The sequence below is a fragment of the Schistocerca nitens genome, chromosome 3, assembly GCF_023898315.1.
Source record: "Schistocerca nitens isolate TAMUIC-IGC-003100 chromosome 3, iqSchNite1.1, whole genome shotgun sequence".
Lineage (NCBI taxonomy): Eukaryota > Metazoa > Arthropoda > Insecta > Orthoptera > Acrididae > Schistocerca > Schistocerca nitens.
Genome location: NC_064616.1, coordinates 330,089,787 through 330,113,814, shown reverse-complemented (window position 1 = coordinate 330,113,814; position 24,028 = coordinate 330,089,787). Strand labels below are relative to the sequence as shown.

At 41.4% G+C, this 24,028-nt stretch overlaps 1 protein-coding gene across 2 annotated transcripts in view; it reads right to left on the bottom strand.

Annotated features, from left to right (window-relative positions):
- LOC126248293 (uncharacterized) overlaps nt 1-24,028 on the bottom strand; it is a 289,514-nt gene that overhangs the window by 127,910 nt on the left and 137,576 nt on the right. For both annotated transcript variants that reach the window (XM_049949155.1, XM_049949156.1), the window contains exons 12-13: nt 14,907-15,136; nt 13,699-14,664 (exon numbers count right to left, since the gene is read on the bottom strand). In XM_049949155.1, the coding sequence (XP_049805112.1) occupies nt 13,699-14,664; nt 14,907-15,136 (1,196 nt within the window). The remainder of the gene's footprint in view (nt 1-13,698; nt 14,665-14,906; nt 15,137-24,028) is intronic.

Below are 24,028 nucleotides of genomic sequence, written 5' to 3'. Positions count from 1 at the left end.
TTGTGTTGAAGCCTGGCAGAAAATCCAGAGAGATTCTGGTCGTATGAGAAATATGCTAGCGGCGAGACACAATCAATGCCTTCTCTGTGTGATAGCAATGGAGATACTATCAAAGACAGTGCTGCCAAAGCAGAGCTACTAAACACTGCCTTCCGAAATTCCTTCATCGAAGAAGACAAAGAAAATATTGCAAAATTTGAATCAAGAACAGCTGCCAACATGAGTAATGTAAACGTAGATAACCTCGGAGTAGTGAAGCAACTTATATCATTTAACAAAAGTAAGTCTTCTGATCCAGGTTGTATACCAGTTAGGTTCGTTGCAAAGTCTGCTGATACAATAGCTCCATACTTAACAATCATATACAACCATACACTTGACAAAAGATCTGTACCCAAAGACTGGAAAGCTGCACAGATCACACCAACAAACAAGAAAGGTAGTAGGAATAACCCACTAAATTACACGCCCATATCATTAACACTGATATGCAGCAGGATTTTGGAACGTATCTTTTCGAACATTATCAATTACCTCGAAGAAAATGGTCTACTGACACACAGATAACACAGATTTAGAAAACAGTGTTCTTATGAAACACAACTAGCTCTTTACTCACACGAAGTGTCAAGTGCTATTGACAAGAGATTACAAATTGATTCTCTATTACTGGATTTCCGGAAGGCTTTTGACACTGTACCACACAAGCGTCTTGAAGTGAAATTGCATGCTTATGGAATACCGTCTCAGTTATGTACTGGATTCGTTACTTCCTGTCAGAGGGGCCACAGTTCGCAGTAACTGACGGAAAGTCACAGAGTAAAACAGAAGTGATTTCTGGCATTCCCCAAGGTAGTGTTGCGGGTCCATTGCTGTTCCTTATCTATATAAACAAACTGGGAGACAATCTGAACAGCCGTCTTAGGTTGTTTGCAGATAATGCTGTCATTTATTGACTAATTAAGGCATCAGAAGATCAAAACAAATTGCAAAATGATTTAGAAAAGATATCTGTATGGTGCAAAAATTTGCAATTCACCCTAAATAACAAAAAGTTTGAGATCACCCACATAAGTGCTAAAAGGAAATCAATTAAACTTTCGTTACACAATAAATCAGTCATATATAAAGGCCATAAATTCAATTAAATACCTAGGAATTACAACTACGAACAATTGAAATTGAAAGGAACACATAAAAAATGTTATTGGGAAGGCTAACCAAAGACTGCATTTTACTGACAGGACACTTGGAAAATGTAACAGATCTACTAAAGAGACTGCTTACACTACACTTGTCCGTTCTCTTTTAGAATACTGCTGCACAGTGTGGGATCCTTACCAGATAGGATTAACAGAGTACATCGAAATAGTTCAAAGAACGGCAGCACATTTTGTATTATCACGAAAGAGGGGAGAGAGTATCACTGAAATGAAACACGATTTGGAGTGGACATCATTAAAACAAAGGTGTTTTTCGTTGTGGTGAAATCGTCTCACAAAATTTCAATCACCAACTTTCTCCTCCGAATATGAAAATATTTTGTTGATGCTGACCTACATGGGAGGAATGATCAACATAATAAAATAAGCAAAATCAGAGCTTGCACGGAAAGATATAGGTGTTCGTTTTTTCTGTGCGCTATATGAATAATAGAGAATTGTGAAGGTGGTTCGATGAACCCTCTGCCAGGCACTTAAATGTGATTTGCAGAGTATCGATGTAGATGTATATTCTTTAAATTTTGCATGTCAATATAAATTTGAGTGACAAGTAAACATTATGGTGGCTTTTCAAATTTCTTCTGCAATGAAGTGCAAGAAGGCAATAAAGAAAAATCCAAGTAAGGGTCAGGTTAAGTTTGTAATTTCCGTTCAACAATAAACATTGATGTAACAATGGATATATACAGAAGGTGTAAATTACAGAAGGTGTAAATTACAAAAGGTGTAAATTACAAAAGGTGTAAATTACAAAAGGTGACTGGTTGCAGTAATTTCAAGAAACCTTTATTCATGTAACTGTTTCACAATGTGTTCACATATTTGTACTGTAGGATTACACGAAGTTTGTAGTGTGAGTCTGACTTTGATTAACAAAAGGCAGTCAGAGCAGCATTACAAATATTCAAGTGCTAAGGGAAAGAAATGCACATATTTACAAGTTTTTGTGATCATTAGATTATAGTTATCGAAGGATAGTTGAAAAGTTTCAGTAAAAATTTAAAAACGTGGCTTGAAGACAATTTAAGTAACAGTTTAGTTTTAATAAACTGGTTAACTTATTAGTTCACCCATTCTTAATGTGGATCTGAAAGTCTGAACTGTGGTTAAATCTGAGCTGCCCACAATAAAACTTCAATGTTTGTGTTACACAAAACTTTACATATTTCTTCAAACTGGGCTCTAAGAATACCCAGAGTAAGTATCTACTGCTGATGATTCATTTCTAGTAATCTCAACAGCACAGAGTTAGTGAAATGAAAACATAATAAATTACCAATAAATAGACAGAAAAATCCAGAAAGTAATGTGATAATGTACTTGAGGGTAGATCATTACTCGCCACAGGAAAAGATGCTAAACAGCAGACAGGCATATATAGAAGGACAGTAACTTGCTATCTTGCAAGTCCTCCTTCACAGCTAACAGTTGTAAGCCAGCTTGCTGCCCACCTGGCAGCAAGTAATGAGACTGATTGGGGTGGATGCTGGGGGGGCTTGGAATATGCATAGGCTGATGCTGGAAATGTGTAGGAGGGAGTGGGCAACAAAGCACATCTTAGTGAGGAAAATGTTGGGGTGAGCTGGAGAAATGACTGCCACCTACACAGGAAAGCATAGAGGGGGGTGAGTACAGTGGCGAAATATGAGAAGCAGAATATGAAAAAGATGTAGAGGTAATGAAACGAAGGTATGAACGAGCTAGGGTCAGGTAGAACAGTAACATGGGAAACTTGAGGCTGGTTAACATTTGGTTCAAATGGCTCTGAGCACTATGGGACTTAACTTCTGAGGTCATCAGTCCCCTAGAACTATTTAAACCTAACTAACCTAAGGACATCACACACATCCATGCCCGAGGCAGGATTCGAACCGGCGACCGTAGAGGTCGCGCAGTTCCAAACTGTAGCGCCTAGAACCGCTCGGCCACCCCGGCCGGCGGTTAACATTTGGACGCAGCACTGACCATTCATATGGATGGATAGTTTGTTTTAATTGTGATCACACTAAACACTGGACAGTGGTTGCAATGAAGAATGATGTGGTTCCTAGCCTCTGATGGAGGTAAGAAATCCCACTGACAAAGTTGCAGGAGGAGGCAGACTTTTGGCAATGATTCTGAGTCTTCTACAAGAATAGGATTAGGATTTTTTTTTGGGGGGGGGGTTGAGGTGGGGAAGGGGAGAATAGAAGTGGCATAAGGATGGGCATGAATATTTTGTAAGCTGGATGGGCAGTTGCATACCACAATGGGAGAGTTGGAAAATATAGTCCTCATTATAGGGTAACACTAAACATAACCAAATGTGCTGGAGGGGTGCACTGCTTTGTGGCTGATCACCGAGCATGTAAAGAGTGTTATGTGTATTTGGAGATAAAATCTGTTCTTGGATAAGATGGACAGAGTAGTTGCTGTCTGTGAAGGCCTCAACACAAAATTCAATGTTCCACAAGGGGAACTGCAGTGTGCTAGGCTCTACGAAAGGAATTTTTCATTCTGAATTAGTCAAATTAAAAGTACTGCTGGTGAGATTCTTATGGGGCCATAAATGAGATGGAAGTCAGTATTTTAAACATTGCTACTGAATGAATTGACACAGTTAAGTGTTATGTTTTAAGCTTTGAAGTCGACCAGGTGAATCAAATAGAGAAGAATATAACAAGATTTTGGAAGAACACAATCATAGTGTTCTCACCCTGTTTCCAGATCATAAGAATGTCATCAATGAATTTGAATCATGTGAGGAGTTTTGCGTAACTATGAAAGATTCCTCTAAATGGACAATGGACAGTTTCACATGGGATATCATCATTGAAGTGAACACAACAGTGTTGCAGATGTTTTTGTAGGTGAGACCTTCAAAGGAGGATCAGTTAAGGGTGAGGATTAGTTAGCCAGGAAAGAGGTGGTTAGTCAACAGTCTGTAACAGAAGAGTTTGCAGAATGTTTGTTTATGTCCAACAACAGCAGGACCATGAGTAATGGAGACGTTGGTGTAAAGGCAGTGAGCATTAATGTTGACAAGCAGAGTGCCAGGTGGTAATGGGATAAGAATTATGGAGAGCCAGTAGAAGAAATCAACCATTTCTTTAGTGTAAGAGGGTAGGTTAAGGGTAATAGAATGAAGTTGGTCCACAAGGGTGGAAATTCTTTTACGAAGGGTACTGTTACCAGTCACAATGGATTGTCCCCATGTCATAAAGGGTAGTCCTTATGGAACTACAGATGCATATTAATAGTGGAAGGCTGGGAAGTGGTGACAGGAAGGTGACAGACATAGGACAGAGGTATCAGGAAGAGTAAAGAAATTTCAGGTGGTGTAGGTCACAGGCTATTTGGGGGAAATTAGGGAAGGGTGGTGTGATAAGTTTGGCAGTTAAGAATGCCTGGAAAGTTTGTTAGGTGTGTGTGTGTGTGTGTGTGTGTGTGTGTGTGTGTGTGTGTGTCAGAAACAGGGTCACCAGTGAAAGAGATCACATCACCTATCATCTGCAACCACTGCAAAGAATTCTACATGGTAATGACCACAAATATTCTATCCACTCACAGTAAGTACACTCAGATCAATGGTTACTGTACCAAACTTTGGCTAAGCACCAACGTCATGGCCCGGTTGTTGATCATACTGTACAATATAATGTGGGTGAATTATAAAGTTACTGTAGAAGCCACGTCATCTTACTCAAAACTAACTTTTTTGTACTGCACTATTCCTGCAAAATTTCCTTTGTTGTTGCAAGCACCCCCCCCCCCTCCACCAAAGCCATACCCTCATACCCTCCATAATTTCCTGTTCAGGAACTTCTATTCTCCCTCTTGTTCCAATTCAGCCTCCAGCCACTACACCATCCTGGCAATACTCTTAATTTTTCTGCTCCACACTGCCATATCCACATGTCCTTTCTTGTTGTATCTCAACTTCTTTCTAATCTTTATTATAGTTTTTTCACTTAACAGCCTACACCCTGCCCCCATATGTATGTGTGTGGCAGCCACATCTCTTCGACAAATCTGCATGTTGCACACTGACGTCCCACCTCATTCCTTCCTCTCGCCAATCAATCCTCTTCAATATAACTGCTGTCAACCACAGATAAGATAATTTTGGGGCCCACCTGGATTGCAGCACGAAGACATTCGTAAGTATGTACATGTGGGTATGTGGCCTTGTTTTTTACCATCATTTCCAAAAATCTTGAAAAGTTCTCAACCAATTTACTTCAAATTTTTATACAATACTGTAACGAAAACTTGGACGGACCTAGGCTACACTTTTTTTTTTTCTATTTAGCATGTGCACACGCATGCACACCACACGCACGCACGCGCGCCCACACACACGCACGCACGCACATGTAAAATCATTGTTTAATTTTAATGCTGTTACCAAACATCTCAAAAAGATCTTGACCAATTTTCATCAAATTTCTACATGGTACTCTAATAAACATTCCAACGGACATGTGCTATATATTTTTTAAAAATACATATTGTATATAAATATCTATGTACTGTATAAAGGGGAAACATTGTTACCAAAAATCTCGAAAAGTTCTTTACCAAGACACTTCAAATTTTTATCTGATACTCTAAGGAACATTGAGATGGACAAAAGATATACATATTGGGAAAAAATTGTTATCAAAAATCACAAAAATTCATGACCCATTTACCTCAAATCTTTTGAAGATTCAGACGGACACAAACTATATACACTCCTGGAAATTGAAATAAGAACACCGTGAATTCATTGTCCCAGGAAGGGGAAACTTTATTGACACATTACTGGGGTCAGATACATCACATGATCACACTGACAGAACCACAGGCACATAGACACAGGCAACAGAGCATGCACAATGTCGGCACTAGTACAGTGTATATCCACCTTTCGCAGCAATGCAGGTTGCTATTCTCCCATGGAAACGATCGTAGAGATGCTGGATGTAGTCCTGTGGAACGGCTTGCCATGCCATTTCCACCTGGCGCCTCAGTTGGACCAGCGTTCGTGCTGGACGTGCAGACCGCGTGAGACGACGCTTCATCCAGTCCCAAACATGCTCAATGGGGGACAGATCCGGAGATCTTGCTGGCCAGGGTAGTTGACTTACACCTTCTAGAGCACGTTGGGTGGCACGGGATACATGCGGATGTGCATTGTCCTGTTGGAACAGCAAGTTCCCTTGCCTGTCTAGGAATGGTAGAACGATGGGTTCGATGACGGTTTGGATGTACCGTGCACTATTCAGTGTCCCCTCGACGATCACCAGTGGTGTACGGCCAGTGTAGGAGATCGCTCCCCACACCATGATGCCGGGTGTTGGCCCTGTGTGCCTCGGTCGTATGCAGTCCTGATTGTGGCGCTCACCTGCACGGCGCCAAACACGCATACGACCATCATTGGCACCAAGGCAGAAGCGACTCTCATCGCTGAAGACGACACGTCTCCATTCGTCCCTCCATTCACGCCTGTCGCGACACCACTGGAGGCGGGCTGCACGATGTTGGGGCGTGAGCGGAAGACGGCCTAACGGTGTGTGGGACCGTAGTCCAGCTTCATGGAGACGTTTGCGAATGGTCCTCGCCGATACCCCAGGAGCAACAGTGTCCCTAATTTGCTGGGAAGTGGCGGTGCGGTCCCCTACGGCACTGCGTAGGATCCTACGGTCTTGGCGTGCATCCGTGCGTCGCTGCGGTCCGGTCCCAGGTCGACGGGCACGTGCACCTTCCGCCGACCACTGGCGACAACATCGATGTACTGTGGAGACCTCACGCCCCACGTGTTGAGCAATTCGGCGGTACGTCCACCCGGCCTCCCGCATGCCCACTATACGCCCTCGCTCAAAGTCCGTCAACTGCACATACGGTTCACGTCCACGCTGTTGCGGCATGCTACCAGTGTTAAAGACTGCGATGGAGCTCCGTATGCCACGGCAATCTGGCTGACACTGACGGCGGTGGTGCACAAATGCTGCGCAGCTAGCGCCATTCGACGGCCAACACCGCGGTTCCTGGTGTGTCCGCTGTGCCGTGCGTGTGATCATTGCTTGTACAGCCCTCTCGCAGTGTCCGGAGCAAGTATGGTGGGTCTGACACACCGGTGTCAATGTGTTCTTTTTTCCATTTCCAGGAGTGTATCTTTTAATATAAGGAGTACATAAATATATACTGCATATGTAATACACACTTCAAAAAATTTTTTGCATCACCCTGGTTCCCAGAACTCCTGAAGATAGACGTTGACTGTGGATATTGTATCACAGACACAACCCCCTTGACTGTTCAGAAATGTCACTAAACCCGCCCAAAGATGTAAACAACCATGCATGAGCAGCGCCTATTAGACGGAGGGGGTCCGACACCCAATCAGTTCCAGTCATTCCACCAGGAAGGGGGTACACAGCTCGTGTTGTCTGTAGTTCGACCATGCCTAGACGGCCAATACGGTGGTTCGATCACGTCCGCATTGTTACTTTGTGCCAGGAAGTACTCTGAACAAGGGAAGTGTCCAGGCGTCTCGTACAGAGCCAAAGTGATGTTGTTCGGACATGGAAGAGATACAGAGAGACAAGAACTGTCGATGACATGCCTCGCCTAGGCCGCCCAAGAGCTACTACTGCAGCGGATGACTGCTACCTACGGATTATGGCTCGGAAGAACCCTTACAGCAATGCCACCATGTCGAATAATGCTTTTTGTGCAGCCACAGGTGGTGGTGTTATGACTCAAACTGTGCGCGATAGGCTGCATGATGTGCCACTTCACTCCTGACATCCATGGTGAGGTCCATCTTTACAATCACGACACCATGCAGCGCAGTACAGATGGGTCCAAAATATGCCAAATGGACCACTCAGGATTGGCATCACGTTCTCTTCACTGATCAGTGTTGCATATGCCTTCAACCAAACAATCGTTGGAGACATGTTTGGAGGCAACCCGGTCAGGCTGAATGCCTCAGACACACTGTCCAGCGAGTGCAGCAACATGGACGTTCTCTGATGTTTTCGGATGGCATAATGTGGGGCCGTTGTACGCCGCTGGTGTTCATGGAAGGCACCGTAATGGCTGTACGATACGTGAATGCCATCCTCCGACCGATAGTGCTACCATATTGGCGAGGCACTTGGCATCATGGATGAAAATTCGCGCCCTATCATGCACATCTTGTGAATAACTTCCTTCAGGATAACGACATTGCTCGACTAGAGTGGCCAGCATGTTCTCCAGACATGAACTCTATCAAACACACCTGGGATAGACTGAAAAGAGCTGTTTATGGACAACGTGACCCACCAACCACTCTGAGGGATCTGCGATTGCCGTTGAGGGGTGGGACAATCTGGACCAATAGTGCCTTGGCAAACTTGTAGATAGTATGCCATGACAAATACAGGCATGCATCAATGCAAGATGACATGCCACTGAGTATTAGAGGTATCTATACCACCACCTCTGAAGGTCTTGCTGTATGGTGGTACAATCTGCAATGTGTCATTTTCATGAACAATTAAAAGGGCGGAAATGATGTTTCTCTTGATCTCTATTCCAATTTTCTGTACAGATTCCAGAACTCTCGGAACCGAGGTGATGCAAAACTTTTTTTGATGTGTGTGTATAGTGGGGCAAACACTGTTACCAAAAATCTCGGAAAGCTCTTTACCAATTTAATTTAATTTTTTTCATGATACTCTAATGAACATTCAAAAGGACATGGGCTATAAATTTTTTTAAACTGCAATGCTCTGGTTTTCTATTACAAACTGCGAGAAACAAAATGCTGTACTGTACTTTGGCATGAAAATTTGCACTTTTGTTTTTATTCACAGGCAGTTTTAACCACGATAGCAGGGCATTTAAACCATTTAACAAATTGTTTCTTCCACACATATTCTCTCTCACTGCACACATTTTTAAACAAAATATATATATTGAACAATGAGCAGGTTTGTTTTCTTTCTTGCAGTCGGTTTTCATAGAAAACAGGAAATCATTATTTACAGCATATTGACATCTGATTAGAATGCTGCTACAGTATCTTAAATTTGCAATAACAGTAAACAAGGCCGAACATCAGACAGAGGGAGGAAGAGGGATTTAAGAGGGGGTTGGGTGGGGGGGGGTTGCAGGGTGGGAGGTGAGAAAACAGCCCTACAGAGTTGGAGAGAGGAGGTGGACAGAGATAGGGGAGGGGGGCAGGAGGAGGTGGATAGAGAAGGGGGGACAAGAAAATAGAAAAAGGGGCAGGGGGAGGTGATGGACAAAGAGGGAGGGAGCAAAAACTACTTAACAACAGTAAGACCTCTTTGCATCAATGTATTTAATCTACTTTGAAATATTACTTTGCAGACTGTTTCTATTTTATTCTAATTCTTTGGCAGTAAGTTCTGGAAAGTACTGATGGTCCACATTTTACCAAATAACCTTCACTGTATGGTTTTTTCATTCTCAACAATAGTGGTAAATCGGCAGTCTACATAACTAACACTATACCAGACTATGAATAAAACTTCCACAGATCGGACAATACGTGATATGGCACTCTCTCAGAATACGGTCTTATCGGTGTGTTAAAATATATGGTTGCTTTCTTTAGAATCCAAAGAGAGAAGGACAGTGGTCTCTGTAAATATGGTCATAAAAATCAACAGTGTATCCTGGAAATCCAAGCAACAAGAGGAAGAGAAATGTCACGCCCCAGAACCAACCTTGACCATTGCAAGCCTAAATATCAATGTGATGACCAAAAATAAGCAACAAATGCAGTCAGAGCTTTGTCGCACACACAAAAGGCTTGTACCATGCATCCATAGAATGTACAGAGGTGAAGGAGACATAGGACCACTTAGCTGTGGAAACTCCACAAGCTAAATATGGCAGCACAATCTTCACAAAACCTGCATAGTCATAACATCACCAAACAGAACCAAATGTAACAACATCAAACTACTAACAATCAACTGTAGCACCTTTACCATGATGTATACATACCAACCCCCTGGAGCAAAACTCAGTCTGACACTACTGCAAAACTTTTATAACGAAAACACACAGTTCATAATAGGAGACTTAAACTGACACAGCACTATCTAGAGCTACAAAGAAATGGATGGCAATGGGCACAAACTGAAACAATGGGCTGAAACGTATAACTTATTTTAGTATCTGCACAGACATGACAACACCACTACACTACACGGTAGGCATTGATATTTCAATGGCCAATGGTGGCTCGATAATAGCCAGGGGGTAGAATCCCATGAAAAGAAAATGAATTCGCTGAGTGGGTCAATCTACGGGAAGCAGAGAGACGGGCATAGGAATGACTCAGCACGTGGCTGACATGAATAACTAATGACTAAGCACTCAAGAACAACACATGGCACATAGGGCAAGGAGATGCCTGCAGTGGCTGAACTCCAGGTAAGCACTGGTCCGCCAGGCCTACTGCTGCCCAAAGATAAACACCTCCACAAGTTGGTCTGTCCATACTGTGTGTTAAGTGCACCTTCCATGGCAGGTTGTCGCACTATCCCGCTGTACTACCCACAGCAGCTCATCTGTCTCCATCGTGATGTCCGCTTGGGGGATACTAAACTCATGATTATTGCGTAGCTCAAAATTACCTTGCTCCTTTAATAGCAAACTATGGAAACATGGTTACAACCCTGAAAACGGCTTCATCACTGTAAATTTGCTTGACCAATGCCTGAAAACCATAGGCCATACTTGACATGCAACATAGGCCAAGTGTGTGCTGGAAACTTCAATACAGAAATAAAGAAACTCGGGCCAACAGTGCAAATTACGAAAGTTTCATAGACATTTTCCAAACCAAGGGACATATTCCATGAGCTAACAGGCTATATTTTATACTGGTTCTCACAGGAATCAAGGGACATATGAAGAATTATACAAGTAGGACTGCCATGATGAAGAGTATCTCATGCAGAAGTATGCTAATGAAAATGTTGATTGAGACATGACAGAGGAAGTGGACCAAAACCTTGGAAGGAATGGACACGACCAAAAGTAGCAAAATGGCCTGGAACTTAGCCAAAAAACTTAACTGTGATCCTAATGTAGTAAAACAACCATCTAAAGTATCACCTAACCAAGTTGCCCATCAACTCCTCCTGAACATAAAACCCAACAAGAGACGTCAAAAGTCCAACAACAATAGAAGCCCACAGCACAAATTAAATAACTTTGTTGTTTCATTTGCCTTTAAATAACTTAGCCTAGGACTAAACTCAGTGTAAATGGAAAATGAGCAAGGTTCGACGTCATTTCTATGTATCAGATAAAACGTTTTGGCACTGGAGCCAAACAATGGATCCTGGACCTTATCAACCACAGCCTCAAGAACATGCAAGACACCAAAGATTTGGAGAAAAGCAAAGGTAATAGCACTGTTAAAGTCGGGGAAGGATCTAGAATCCCTGAAGAACTATAGCTCAATATTGCTCTTAGGTCACCTGTACAAACAATGTGAATGACTGATACTGAACCACACAGTAAGCATCATACACCCAAAGCTCACTGTCAACCAACGGGCTGGTTTCAGGTCAGGAAAATCTTGCATCAGTCGAGCCTTGCCCTTTACTAAACATACTGAGGAAGCATACAAAAATAAACAACAATAACAGGACTAGCCTCACTTAATCTAAGTTTTGCATACAACACGGTAAACCACAGGTCACCCATGACAAAACTGTATGACACACTTAACAATTACCAGGTTGTAAAAAAAAAAAGTCAGTACTGTAAAACAGAATTTTCTCTACCATGCTGGAGGGCAGAAACAGCCGGTGGCGATGATGGAAAACTGGGTTCACCCAGGGTAGTGTCCCAGTCCCTGTACATTCAACCTGTACACCAATGACCAAAACCAAGTTACATGACCCACTTCCTCTACGCAGAGGATCTGCCCATCACATCTCACGGAAAGAGTTTTGAGGAAGTAGAACAAAATCTAGTACATGCTCTAAGCACCATTCCAATATACTACCAGGAAAACTCCCTTAAATCAAATCCCTCAAAGACACAAGTCCACGACTTCCACTTTCACTCAAAACCAAGTAAATCTAAAGCAGAATGTTAACCTGGAATGGCATCATTCTGGAATACCTAGATAAACTGGCATACCTGGATGTCATACTGAGCCGATCATTGATGTACAAACATCACTGTGAGAAGACCCATCAGAAAGTTGCAGCACAAAATAACTTGCTGAGAAAATTGACTAAAAGCAAATGGGAAGCTACACCAAAGGTGCTGGGAACCACAGCCTGGGCCACTGCGCTTCTCCACAGCACAATATGTTTGCCAGTGTGGTCCAGGTCTGTATACACCAAAAAGGTCAACATAAACTTAAATTAAACACGCCAACCAATAACTGGTTGCACAAGAACCACACCACTTGATAAACTATACGAAGCTGGTGGACTTGCGGGCTGAAACTCTCAAACAGTCCGTCACAAGCACAATGAGAAGCTTAAGCATATCTTCAAGGAATGCCACACTTTATTTGGAGATTCCTGCAAAGATGCAAGACTTACATTCCATAAGAGATTTCTGACCATGGCACTCACCGAGCCTCCAAATGACTACGCTCCACTACAGAAGATACCCAGTGGAAAGAACTTGAGATGGGAGATCTGGAGGTGCCCGAATTGCATTAGAACAGGTGTACCAGCAGTGAAGGCAAACTTGATCAAGTGGGGCCTTACAGATGAACATGATGAAAGACATGTTTGTGGCCGATCTGAGAATATGAAAAATTTCTTGACTTGTCCTAGCTGTCCCAGTAAATGCACCCTCAGTGATTTATGGCAGGGAAGCAAGGAAGTATTGGAAATACTCAATTATGGGCTGAAAAACTGATCATTATACACAAAAAAGTAAACTAAGTCTCTGGAATCAAAATACAATCATTCCAGTACAGTACATCTCCAAACAGATGAACGTAAGTAAGAAGAAGCAAGAACAAACATGTGATCTAAGGTAATCAAAAGTGATAGGGATCACTATTGCATCTGTATCAAATTTGCAGAAGATATTGGAAAAAAATGGGTCCCCACTTCACTTTAGTTAATTAGTATTGCTGATCTCAGGAAAATTTGCTTTTCTGTGGATCTAATCTTACTGTTACAGTTAGTTTTACTTCAGCATTTCATCTTCCCTATTTAGTCCATCATGTGAAAACCTCTCTCCATTGCCATCAGTAATAGTATAATGATTTCAAATATTGCAATAATAAGAATGAAGAAGAATCAGAAATATGAGTGAAATGTGTCTACTACTTTAAAAAGCAGAAATATGAGTGAACTGTGTCTACTACTTTAAAAAGCATTAATACAAATCGCTTACTTTAGCTTCACAGAAAATGACACAGCTGTATCTATAGACGGCAACAATGACTACAGTACTAATTTCTCATAGTAAAAGAATTTGAATTTGTTGCCATACTTACAGATTACCCAACTGCTTGTCCTCTTCCAACTTCTGTAATCTTATTATAGGGAGGAGGGTTTTCACTGTTGGACTGGAACTGTTTGCTCCATCCTGTGAACTATCCCCCTGAGCGCTTTCACTAAACTCATCATTCACAGTAGTACATGAATCAGTACAATGATTTGGATCTAGCTCTGGCTCCAGCTCAGATGTGGATTCAGGTTCAGACTCTTCTGCATCTTCAAGCTCTGGCTCCCAGCTCGCTTCAGTTTCACACTCCTGCTGATGACCATGCTTTCTGCCAGTTTCCAGCTCACACAACTGCAGTGTGTTGTGCTCAGATTCTGGCCCTGACTCTGATTCATGTTCTGAGCCCAGCTCCATTTCCTGATCGGACTCCAGATTTCGGCTTTGGCAGAGACGCATCTCCTGGTCAGGATTTAGGTCTTGGGGTTGACAGAGTTCCATTTCCTGATCATATTCCACAACTCTGTTTTGACACAGTTCCATCTCCTGGTCAGGCTTAATATCTATGTCTCGGGACAGTTCTATCTCCTGGCCAGACTCCTGTTGGGAGAGTTCCACTGCCTGGCTAGATTTCATCTCTTGGTTCTGGGAGAGTTCCATTTCTTGGTCAGACACCATCTCAATGTCCTCGCTAGATTCCTTTTCCAAGTGTGCTTTCTGGTTACCCTCAAACTCAACATTTTGTACCAGTTCCTCAATAGGTTCTGGCTGTTGAATGAGCTTCTGATGATAAGGCAACTCATTTGTATCTCTATCAGGTAGCTCTGTTGGCTCTGGAAGAGGTATCTCTGCCAGCTCTTCAAGACTTAACTGTGATGGACCTTGCTTTACAAACTCTTTCTCTGCCTCCCGTTTTCTGTTCTGATACTCTTTTTGAACTTTTCTATTTCTTTCAATACTATCTTTTATCCCTACCTCTTCCTGTTCTTCCTCCTCTTCCACAATGGGAGTGAAGTTCCTACAAGACACATGGAAACAGATTATCAAACAGATTCTGACACTGACATTTAGTTACTATTTTTAAATAATATTACAAAATTAAATCAAAACTGCTTTGAGATTCTTCTGAACGTCTTAAAAGAATATTAGTAACCAAAAACAAACTCATTTCACTTGTTTTCAGATAGTAATTACAGAGTTCAATTACGTGTATGTGCACTTAAAGTACTTCAGACAGGTCCATACATCAAGAGTACATACATCGTGAACATAAAATTTCTTGTCCCAGTTGCCTTCTTTTCAAATGTCTCTTTCCTGGGTGTGGTTCTCTCTAACAACTCTTCAGAGTTCAATTTATCGTTTGCTGCTACTTCAAAATTTGCTGTAGTTTGAGAACTTATGCTTTCTCCAATTTCATCATGTGCTGGGCCATCAGTATTTTGAGTATCAGATAATCTGTAGCAGTCTGGATGATTGCGCTGGACATGCAGCTGGAAATGAAATAGTCCCATGAAAGAATAACACAAAAATGCACTAAATAACATGTGGGACATTAACAAATTTGTATTAAAGCTGAACAGTGTACCGTTCTTGTTGTTGTTACTGTTACTACCATTATTCCAACAATAACTACTTCCCTGCGACACAATAACAATTGTGCATTTCAAGCAGTGTACAAGTATATTTGCTCAATTGTTTCAGTATTATCCATTAAAGATTTCTGCCATAATCCAACAATTTCTGAGAATGAGATGGACTATGTTCTAGAAGAAATTTCAATTAGTTTAGGTAAAAAATGTTGAAGAGAGTTTTGCATACATAAACCTGGAATTATTTTATTTGCAAATATGAATTTTGCAGTAGGTACAAGAGAGGAGAATGGATGTTAAAATACTTCAGAGGATAGCAGTGGCAATACCAAAATGAAGTTTAAAGAATGAGGAAGATTGGTTGCAAGAAGTCTGTGCCATTATATTTTGAAGAACATTTGAACAGAGCTTAACAGTGCTAAATATTGGTGTCCTCTGTTCTCTTAAGCTTGGTTTACACCACAGCAAACATAAGAGAAAAAGCATTTTATCTTGTGTAAACAATTGGTGAGTACGAAGGAACAGCATTCACAGATTTGTTCTTGTACCCTGCCGATTGTTGGCCTTTCAGTATGTCATCAAAGGAAATTCACACCCTTTCTGTTTTGGCACTCGCTTCAGTGTAACAGCACAAAGGGCATTTAGTCCTGCAGTCAGTTACTTTTCACACATCAACGACTTTTGTTATCGATCATGACTCGTGTCAGTTATAAGAAATATGCTTTGTCGAAAATTTCTGAAGCAATCTAATTTCCAACGGTACATGTGAGAAAGATGATAAAGTCATTACTTGCTTCCACCTGGTGGAAACTTATTTAAAGTACAAAAGTTTTTGTATTTCTTTTTGTTATAAAGGAGCAGCAGAATATATTTCCTTGAAAGGAAACATACACGAAAAGGTATGAATTATGTTTATTACTTTCAAACTAAAAATACATGAATGAGCTGATAATTCTGGTGACCTCCTTTCTAGGTAATGTAATTACGGCACAGATGCGGTTCTATTATTTTAGGAGTTTTCAATATAATAACTGAATATGTATTTTTACATTAGATTATCCATACTTGATTGATAGCAGCTTTTCTATAGGTACTTGAACAAACTCCATGACTGCTTCAAATACGGCACTGCAAGCATCAGGAACTATCCGAGATATAGCAACTACTAAAATTTGAAACAAATTGTAGCATACCTATCTACAGCTGTTGAGAACCTGATTGTAAATTTTAATCTTTCTTCACGTGAAACTGCTTTCCAGTGATAAAGGTTGAAATAAGGCTAAAGGATGCTGGAGCTGCAAGTATGTGGTAAGTGGATTACTGCCACACATTTCACACTTTGAACATCTACATCTTTCTGCGATTTTGCTTTCTTTGTCACCAACAGTGCATTCACTGTACAACATAATCCTATCTGAACATTGTAGTTTAGCCTTGTGATACAACTAGATTGTATTGGGCGAAGTGTGTATGCTGATGACTTGACCACCAAAAAACAACAACACAGTACTCACAGAGCTGGTATGCTCAATGCTCATTCTTTCCATTCCCTCCAATTCGAATACTTGTTCACAGAATAAGTGAATTGTACTGAATTATAGTGAATTGTCTGTGAATGCTCGTTTACTTGTGTTCACTTCCGTTCACTCTAGTACAAACAAGACTTTAGCATAATCTGGACAGCACAATGAAATCAGTTTAGATGAGAAAAATACACCTCTATGTTTGTTTTTACATACTACCAAATTCTGCGATGGATTCATGTCAGTGCGGCTGCTCAGCGTGTTTGGTCAAAGGGGGGCTACCCTCTGTAGCAAAAAAACTGAATAGTTTTCACCAATAGAATTTGAGAGATATCATGCGTTAATAGGGTGTCCATAATTAAAGTTCCAGTTTCAAAAAGGCTGTAGAAAGAGAACGAATGCTTGGAATGACGTCAAATATGAACAGCATATTATTAACATGTGGTAAAGCCTTGGAAAAGAATTTGATCAATTGATGGCAGTAAGAATCAGAATATGACCATTCACTGTTGGTAGAGCTCTTTTACAAGAATGGTGACTGTGTGTCAGTAGTCCTGTAGAAGTTCCACACACTCAGGAGTATGGAGGGGGGGGGGGGGGGCGTTGGTCAGATGTTTGCTAAGGTCTGCCGAATATGATTAAAAAATACTAAAAGACCAGTTCTTTTGAAGTGCACTGTGGCCAGAGGAGGAAAGTAGTTGATCTGACGCTTGTGGAAAATGTGGCCACAGCATTGCAAGGGGGTAGAGCAATGATGTGAAATCATGTAGAGCATGGCAAATTATGCACATGTTGGATGTCTGTGAGCATGGTGCATAAAATCCTACAAAACATACCACATGGCTATCCATATAAAACCATTCATGTTCAGGAGTTGCTTCCTGCGGACATGCCAGCAGGACAAATGTTTGCCCTGGAATATCTTGCTTGCATGGAAGTGGACAATGAATGGCTATGGAACATTTTGGGGACAGACAAAGCTCATTTTCGTCCTCAAGAATATGTGAATAATCAGAACTGTAGAATATGGGCAACAGACAAACTGCACGCACATCAACTGATACACCTCATTCTGAAAAGGTGACTGTATACTGTATGGTGTAGGATAACGGCATCGCTTATCAAAGGTTTGTGTGTTTTTAATTATATGAATCCTCTGGGTCCTGTTAGCTGTACCATCACTGGTAAACTCTGAGGTCTTTTGCGCACCAGCATCATTCCAACACTTCAACAGCAAGAATGTGTGGGTTGGATCATTTTTATGCAGGATGGCACTCTTCTGCACATTGCACAGCCAGAGAAGCAGCTGCTGCAGAGGCATTTAAGAAATACTATAATTATTAGCCGTCGTTTACCTGCAGCATGGCCATCCAGATCACTTGATCATAATCTATGGGGCTTCTGGCTGTGGGGTTATCTGAAAGCTGTAGGGTTCAGTGCTCCAATTATAAGCATAGCTGAATTGAAGGTACACATTCCATATATGACCCCTGAGACATTCTGATCTGTTGTGGAACATGCTGTTTCTTGATGTCAACTTGTGGCATAGACCAGTAGGCAGCATATTCAACATGTCTTGCTCCAGTCTCACAAAAATTAGAAACCAACGTCATTTTGTGTTTTACACATTTCATTGCCCCTCAACAATTAGAAACCAATGTCTTTTGCTTTTTATGCGGTTTTTGGCCTCAGGACAGTTAAAAACCAATTGTTCCCATTTGATGTAGTAAGACTTTGCTGTGGTGGATGAGCTTACCTAACTCACGGTGCCACAACTGTTGACTGCTGAACTTGTGCAGCCATGCACATTGAACAGTATGGATGGTGTAATGTGAAACTCAAACCATAGATGTCGTATTGAGATTCATCTCTCATCTGTAGCCAACCTCATTTACATTAAAAAGTTTACAGCACCATCTACGGGTAAAGTTTTCACTAAATTTCTTTTTGTTCCATCACGTTTCCCCCTGCATCAATAATACACTGTTCTAATTTGGTGTCACTCTGAGCAGTACTTCTCTTTCTACACCGTCTGGGTCTGACGAGTGCTCACAAGTGGGTTGCACTCAGCCTTTGTGAAACCAATCGAGGAGCTACTTGACTGAGAAGTGGTGGACCCAAGCACAAAAACTAAAAACGGCTGGGAGAACAGTTCGCTGACCACATGCCCCTCCATACCTATGATCATAACGCCTACCGGCTCAGGATGACACGGTGGCTGGTCAGTGCCATGAACAAGACACCATAAGACAACACGCAAAGAACCATTTTGTAACATTAGTGTTACGAAGGCACATGTTAATCTTGTGACTGCATGAATTTAAGAAGTTATCCGCTATATAGACCCAATATATATGGTATAAAGTGTTGAAACATACCTTTTGTTTGTAATCCCACTGTTTACAAGATGTGAAAGGTCTGACGGTGATTCTGCAAAGGATATTGCAGTGGAAAACATTACTGTCTCTTTACAGATAACCTTTACAACACCACATCAATTACTCGTGAACTGAAGTAACAGCAAGAAAATTTTGACTAAGGTTACCACGGCACTTCCGAGATGGTCATCTTTATACCTAAGAGATGTAAGGCCAACTCAAAGCCAGTATGTGAGGTGCACAAGAACAAAAGCAAGATTGGTGTTAAATTGACTGACAATACTCTGATGTATGTGGAATTTAAGCACAGATCCATAAAATGGTGGGGGAAATTGGCTTTCCATGTCATTCAAATGGTGCCGACAAAGTCATGCATACTTTATTAAGATAACAGGTAGATATCTCCCTGCTTCTCAGTTTATGGTGGCTGTCATTATCAACAGAAAAGCATTTATGGAACAACTTGAGACAACGGTAACAAAAACAAGGTGATGTATTCATTCAGGGTAGTGAGAACCTTATTGGAAAACTGTGGAGTCATCATTTTGAGCTAGACAGCAAGAATTAGAGACAACAATGGAAACACATGGATTCACCCCCACTGAAAAAGTCCCAAGCAATGAACACTTAGCAAAAACTGAAGCATGTCATCAATTCCAAATGGCTAACAATGTTGACGCAAGCATCATTCTGTTGCAGGTTAACGCCAGCCCACATGTTGCTACAGTTTGTTTCAGCTACACTGCAGAAGTTTTGCCGAGAAGCCCTTACACACTCTCCATATAGTCCCCATCTCTGCCAATGCAATTTCCATATTTTTGCAGTCCTGGAGAAAAACATTAGTGGCTGTCGATTTGGTTCAGACGAAGAGGTGCATGCCCAGGTACAATCATGGCTCTATAGCCAACTGCAAACATTCTTCCATGAAGGCACTGACCATCTTATCTCACAGTGTGGTGAATTTATAATCAGTTATGCTGAGATTACTTTTGAAATAATAATTCCTTTTTTCCATCTGTCACATTTTCATCAATCTGTCCCATATAAGTAACTTTATAAAAGTACATACTACAAAAAAAAAAAAAAAAAAAAAAAAAAAAAAAAAAAAAAAAAAAACCAACAACAACAACAAACAGAACACCTTGCACGACTAGAGATATTATATTCATATTTACAGGACATGTAGATTAGTATGTTCTGAAGAAATGATTAGCATCTGAACCATGTCGGCCCGTGGGTTTAAGGTCAACTTCAATATCGTGGCGAACACCACCTACCGGTAAAATGTGCCTGTGGCTCTTGTTGTCGCTATAAACTGAAGGTAATGGATTAGTGTGATTTGAGCAGACGCGCTGGATGACTTGCAGATGTATGCACGAACTGTACTGTCAAATCTGTAAGTTCGAAAGAGGGCGTATTATTGGCATGTGGGAAAGTGATGCATCCATCTGGGAAACTCGCGTTCATGTGGGACGAAGTGTTTTAGCAGTGCAATGGGTGTGTGCAGAATTGTTCACAGAAGGTAGTAGAACATGACGAGATGGTTAGGTTGCACCGCCCAGACCACCCCTTTGAAGATCGACACCTCATATGAATGGCATTGCAGGACAGATCTGTGTCCTCCTCTGTTCTGGTGCAACTGTGGAACAGTGTAACACACCTTACACTATCAGGGGTGACAGTCCATTGCCGTTTATTACGGCATAGGTTACGCGCACATTATCCACTTCTCTGTCTACCTTTGACGAATGTGCAGAAACTGCAATGGTATATAGAACGACGTCACTAGAAACGGGAATGGCATCGGATAGTTTTCGGATGAATCCAGGTTCTGTTTGGTTGAAAATGACAGCTGCATTTTGGTTTGCTACAGATGGGGGAGCAGCATCAAAGTGACTGCATTCACACAAGACATACAGTGCTAACTCAAGGTCTTATGGTGTGGGGTGCTTTTGGATACAACCACAAATCACAGTTGGTGCATGTCCACGGCACTGTGACCAGTGTGACCTATATAAATAACATCCTGCGACCCATAGCCATTCCATTTCTGCACAACACCCCAGACACCATTCTTCAGCAAGGCAATGCATGTCCACACATTGCTGCACAAATACGTGCCTTCTCGGTTTCACAGGATGTCAGCCTTTTGCCCTGTCCCACTGGATCACAAGACTTGTCACCAATTGAAAATCTGTGGGATATGGTGAATCACCAGGTGCAGTGCTGTGACCCATTGCCAACCACCACAGATGGGCTTTGGAGCCAGGTGAATAAAGCACGGATGGCTATAGCACTGGATGTCATTTGTGTCTTGTACACACTAAACCAAGGTGACTGAAATGCTAATCATTTCTACAGAACATACTAATGTACAAGTCCTGTGAATATGAACGTCTTATCTCCAGTTGTTCAAGGTGTTCTGTTTTTTCTGAACAGAGAGTATATTAATAACAAAGTATTACAACAAATCTTAAACACACACACACACACACACACACACACACACACACACACCTGCATTGTGCTGGATGGACATACAGTACTGGAATTATTGAACTGGCTGGACATACTGTACTGGAATTGCAGTTCAGCAGGTAGACTGGAGTGAGGGCTATGTTGGGTTGGGTGGGTAGAAGGAGATAGAGGCAGAAGAAGTCTGAAGAAGTCTGTGTGTGTGTGTGTGTGTGTGTGTGTGTGTGTGTGTGTGTGTGTGTGTGTGTGTGGTGGTGGTGGTGGTGGTGGGGGGGGGGGGGGGCAGATAGTTAGCAGCTTGGAGGCAGGCAGCAGGTGCACAGTTTAAAAATGTTGTAGGAAGGGGTGGTAGGTGCATGGGCTGTCATGTGACCCAAGTGTACCAAAGAGTGAGGTGCAGCACACAATGATGGCAACATGGAGGCATGATTGTGAGGGGAGGACAGAGCAGGGGAAACTGTTGGATACGAAGGACATGATGCAAGGAAAACTCCAATCTAAGCAGCTCAGAAAACCTGGAGCTGTAGGAAAGGATTCAGATGGCACGGGCTGCGAAGCAGTCATTAAACTGGTGCATGTTGTGCTTGGCAGCGTGTTGTGCCACTGGGTGGTCAACTTTTGTTCCTGGGTACAATTTGGCAGTTTATTTATTTATTTATTTATCCATCCATAGACAATCAGGATTGTACGGATGTTGCCTTTTTTTTTTTTTTTTTTTTTTTTTTTTTTTTTTTTTTTTTTTTAATTGTGAAACAGATGTTCAATCGGTAAGAAAGTTGTATGTTTTAAACTATTCACAATGTTTTTCATGTAGAAATCATACATTAGCACAGTTCAGAGAGAGAGAGAGAGAGAGAGAGAGAGAGAGAGAGAGTTTGATAGTCAGTAAATGACAATTCTGACTGATCCCAGTCTTCGGTCTGTTATTCAGAGAGATTCTCCATTCCCTCAAACTGTTGTAGTCAAACTATTGACGTACTCCTGGACACAGAATGTAGTAATTTAATGACATTATTTCCAACATGCATAGTAAATTTCTAATTATTTATCAAGTTTCTTTTTGAGAAAAGAAATACTTTGGTGTCAAAGTAGACAATCTTCCAATACAAATAGCAAAAGCCAAACTACATCTCAAAACACAATAGAACGTTAATTTCCCATTTCTCCTTATGTACCACAGATTCTTTTTATTATCTAGTAAGGTAAATGTGTAATGGTCATACTGAAAAGGCATTTGTGTACATAAGTTGGAGTTCAAAGAAATTGTAGGATACATGACAGGTATGTAATGTTATAACTTAACTACATTTAACACTCTGACAATAAAGTTGACATAAACAATAGATATGGGAAAAAATTCATTCAGTCACATGAACGCTTCAACAGCATTTTGTGTTTATATATATTTATTTCATTAATCAATACTACTTCATCACTGCAATTAAAATATTCTTCAGTAAAATACTTTGTTTCATATCGGTACAAAGATCATTCAGTGTCACTTAATTCTGGTGGGCAGCTGGTTGGCGACCATGCCCACGTAAAATGCTGAGCAGTAATTACATCAGAGCTGGTATATAACATGATTTCCTTCACAGATGGCCATGCTTCTGATATGATTGAATAAGCCTGTCACCCTATTGGAGAAGGTCGGTCTCTCTCTCTCTCTCTCTCTCTCTCTCTCTCCTAATCCCAATGTTCCCCTGTACAGCCACCTTCTACATTATTCTCAAAATCCACAAACCCAACATTGGACACCTCACGGTAGCTAGTTATTGTGCTTTCACTGAAAGAATCTCCGCTCTTTTTGACCAACACTTCGTACCGATTGCTCAAAGCCCAGCCTGCCATATCAAAGATACCAACTACTTTCTTCTCTAACTCTCTATCATTGAAACTCCATTAGCACCTGGATACATACTTATCATTGTTCATGTTAAATCCCTGTACACCAATATCCCTCCTCCCCAAGGCCTTCAAACACTACTCAAACACCATACCAATCATATAATCGCACACAACTATTTCTTTGGTGATGGGAAGGTATATTTAAAAAATCAGCAGCACAGTCATGGGCACCAGTGTAGCACCCTCTGATGCCAAACTGTTTATAAAGCATCTAGAGGAAACCTTCCTAGCCTCTCAAAGAATTTGTTTCGCTCATGATCTGGTCACAGGGCAAAGATATCAAATATTCATTCCTCCACAACCTGAACACTTTCTCTCCCATATGCTTCACTTGGTCCTCCTGAAACAACTGTTCTGCCTTTCTGGACGTTGATCTCCATCTCTCGATGGCTTCATTTATATCTCTGCCTATGTTAAACCCATTAACCACCTGCATTTGGACTGGTGTCTCCCCTTTCGCACCAAAAAATCACTCTCATACAGCTGCACCACCTGTGGAAGACATATCT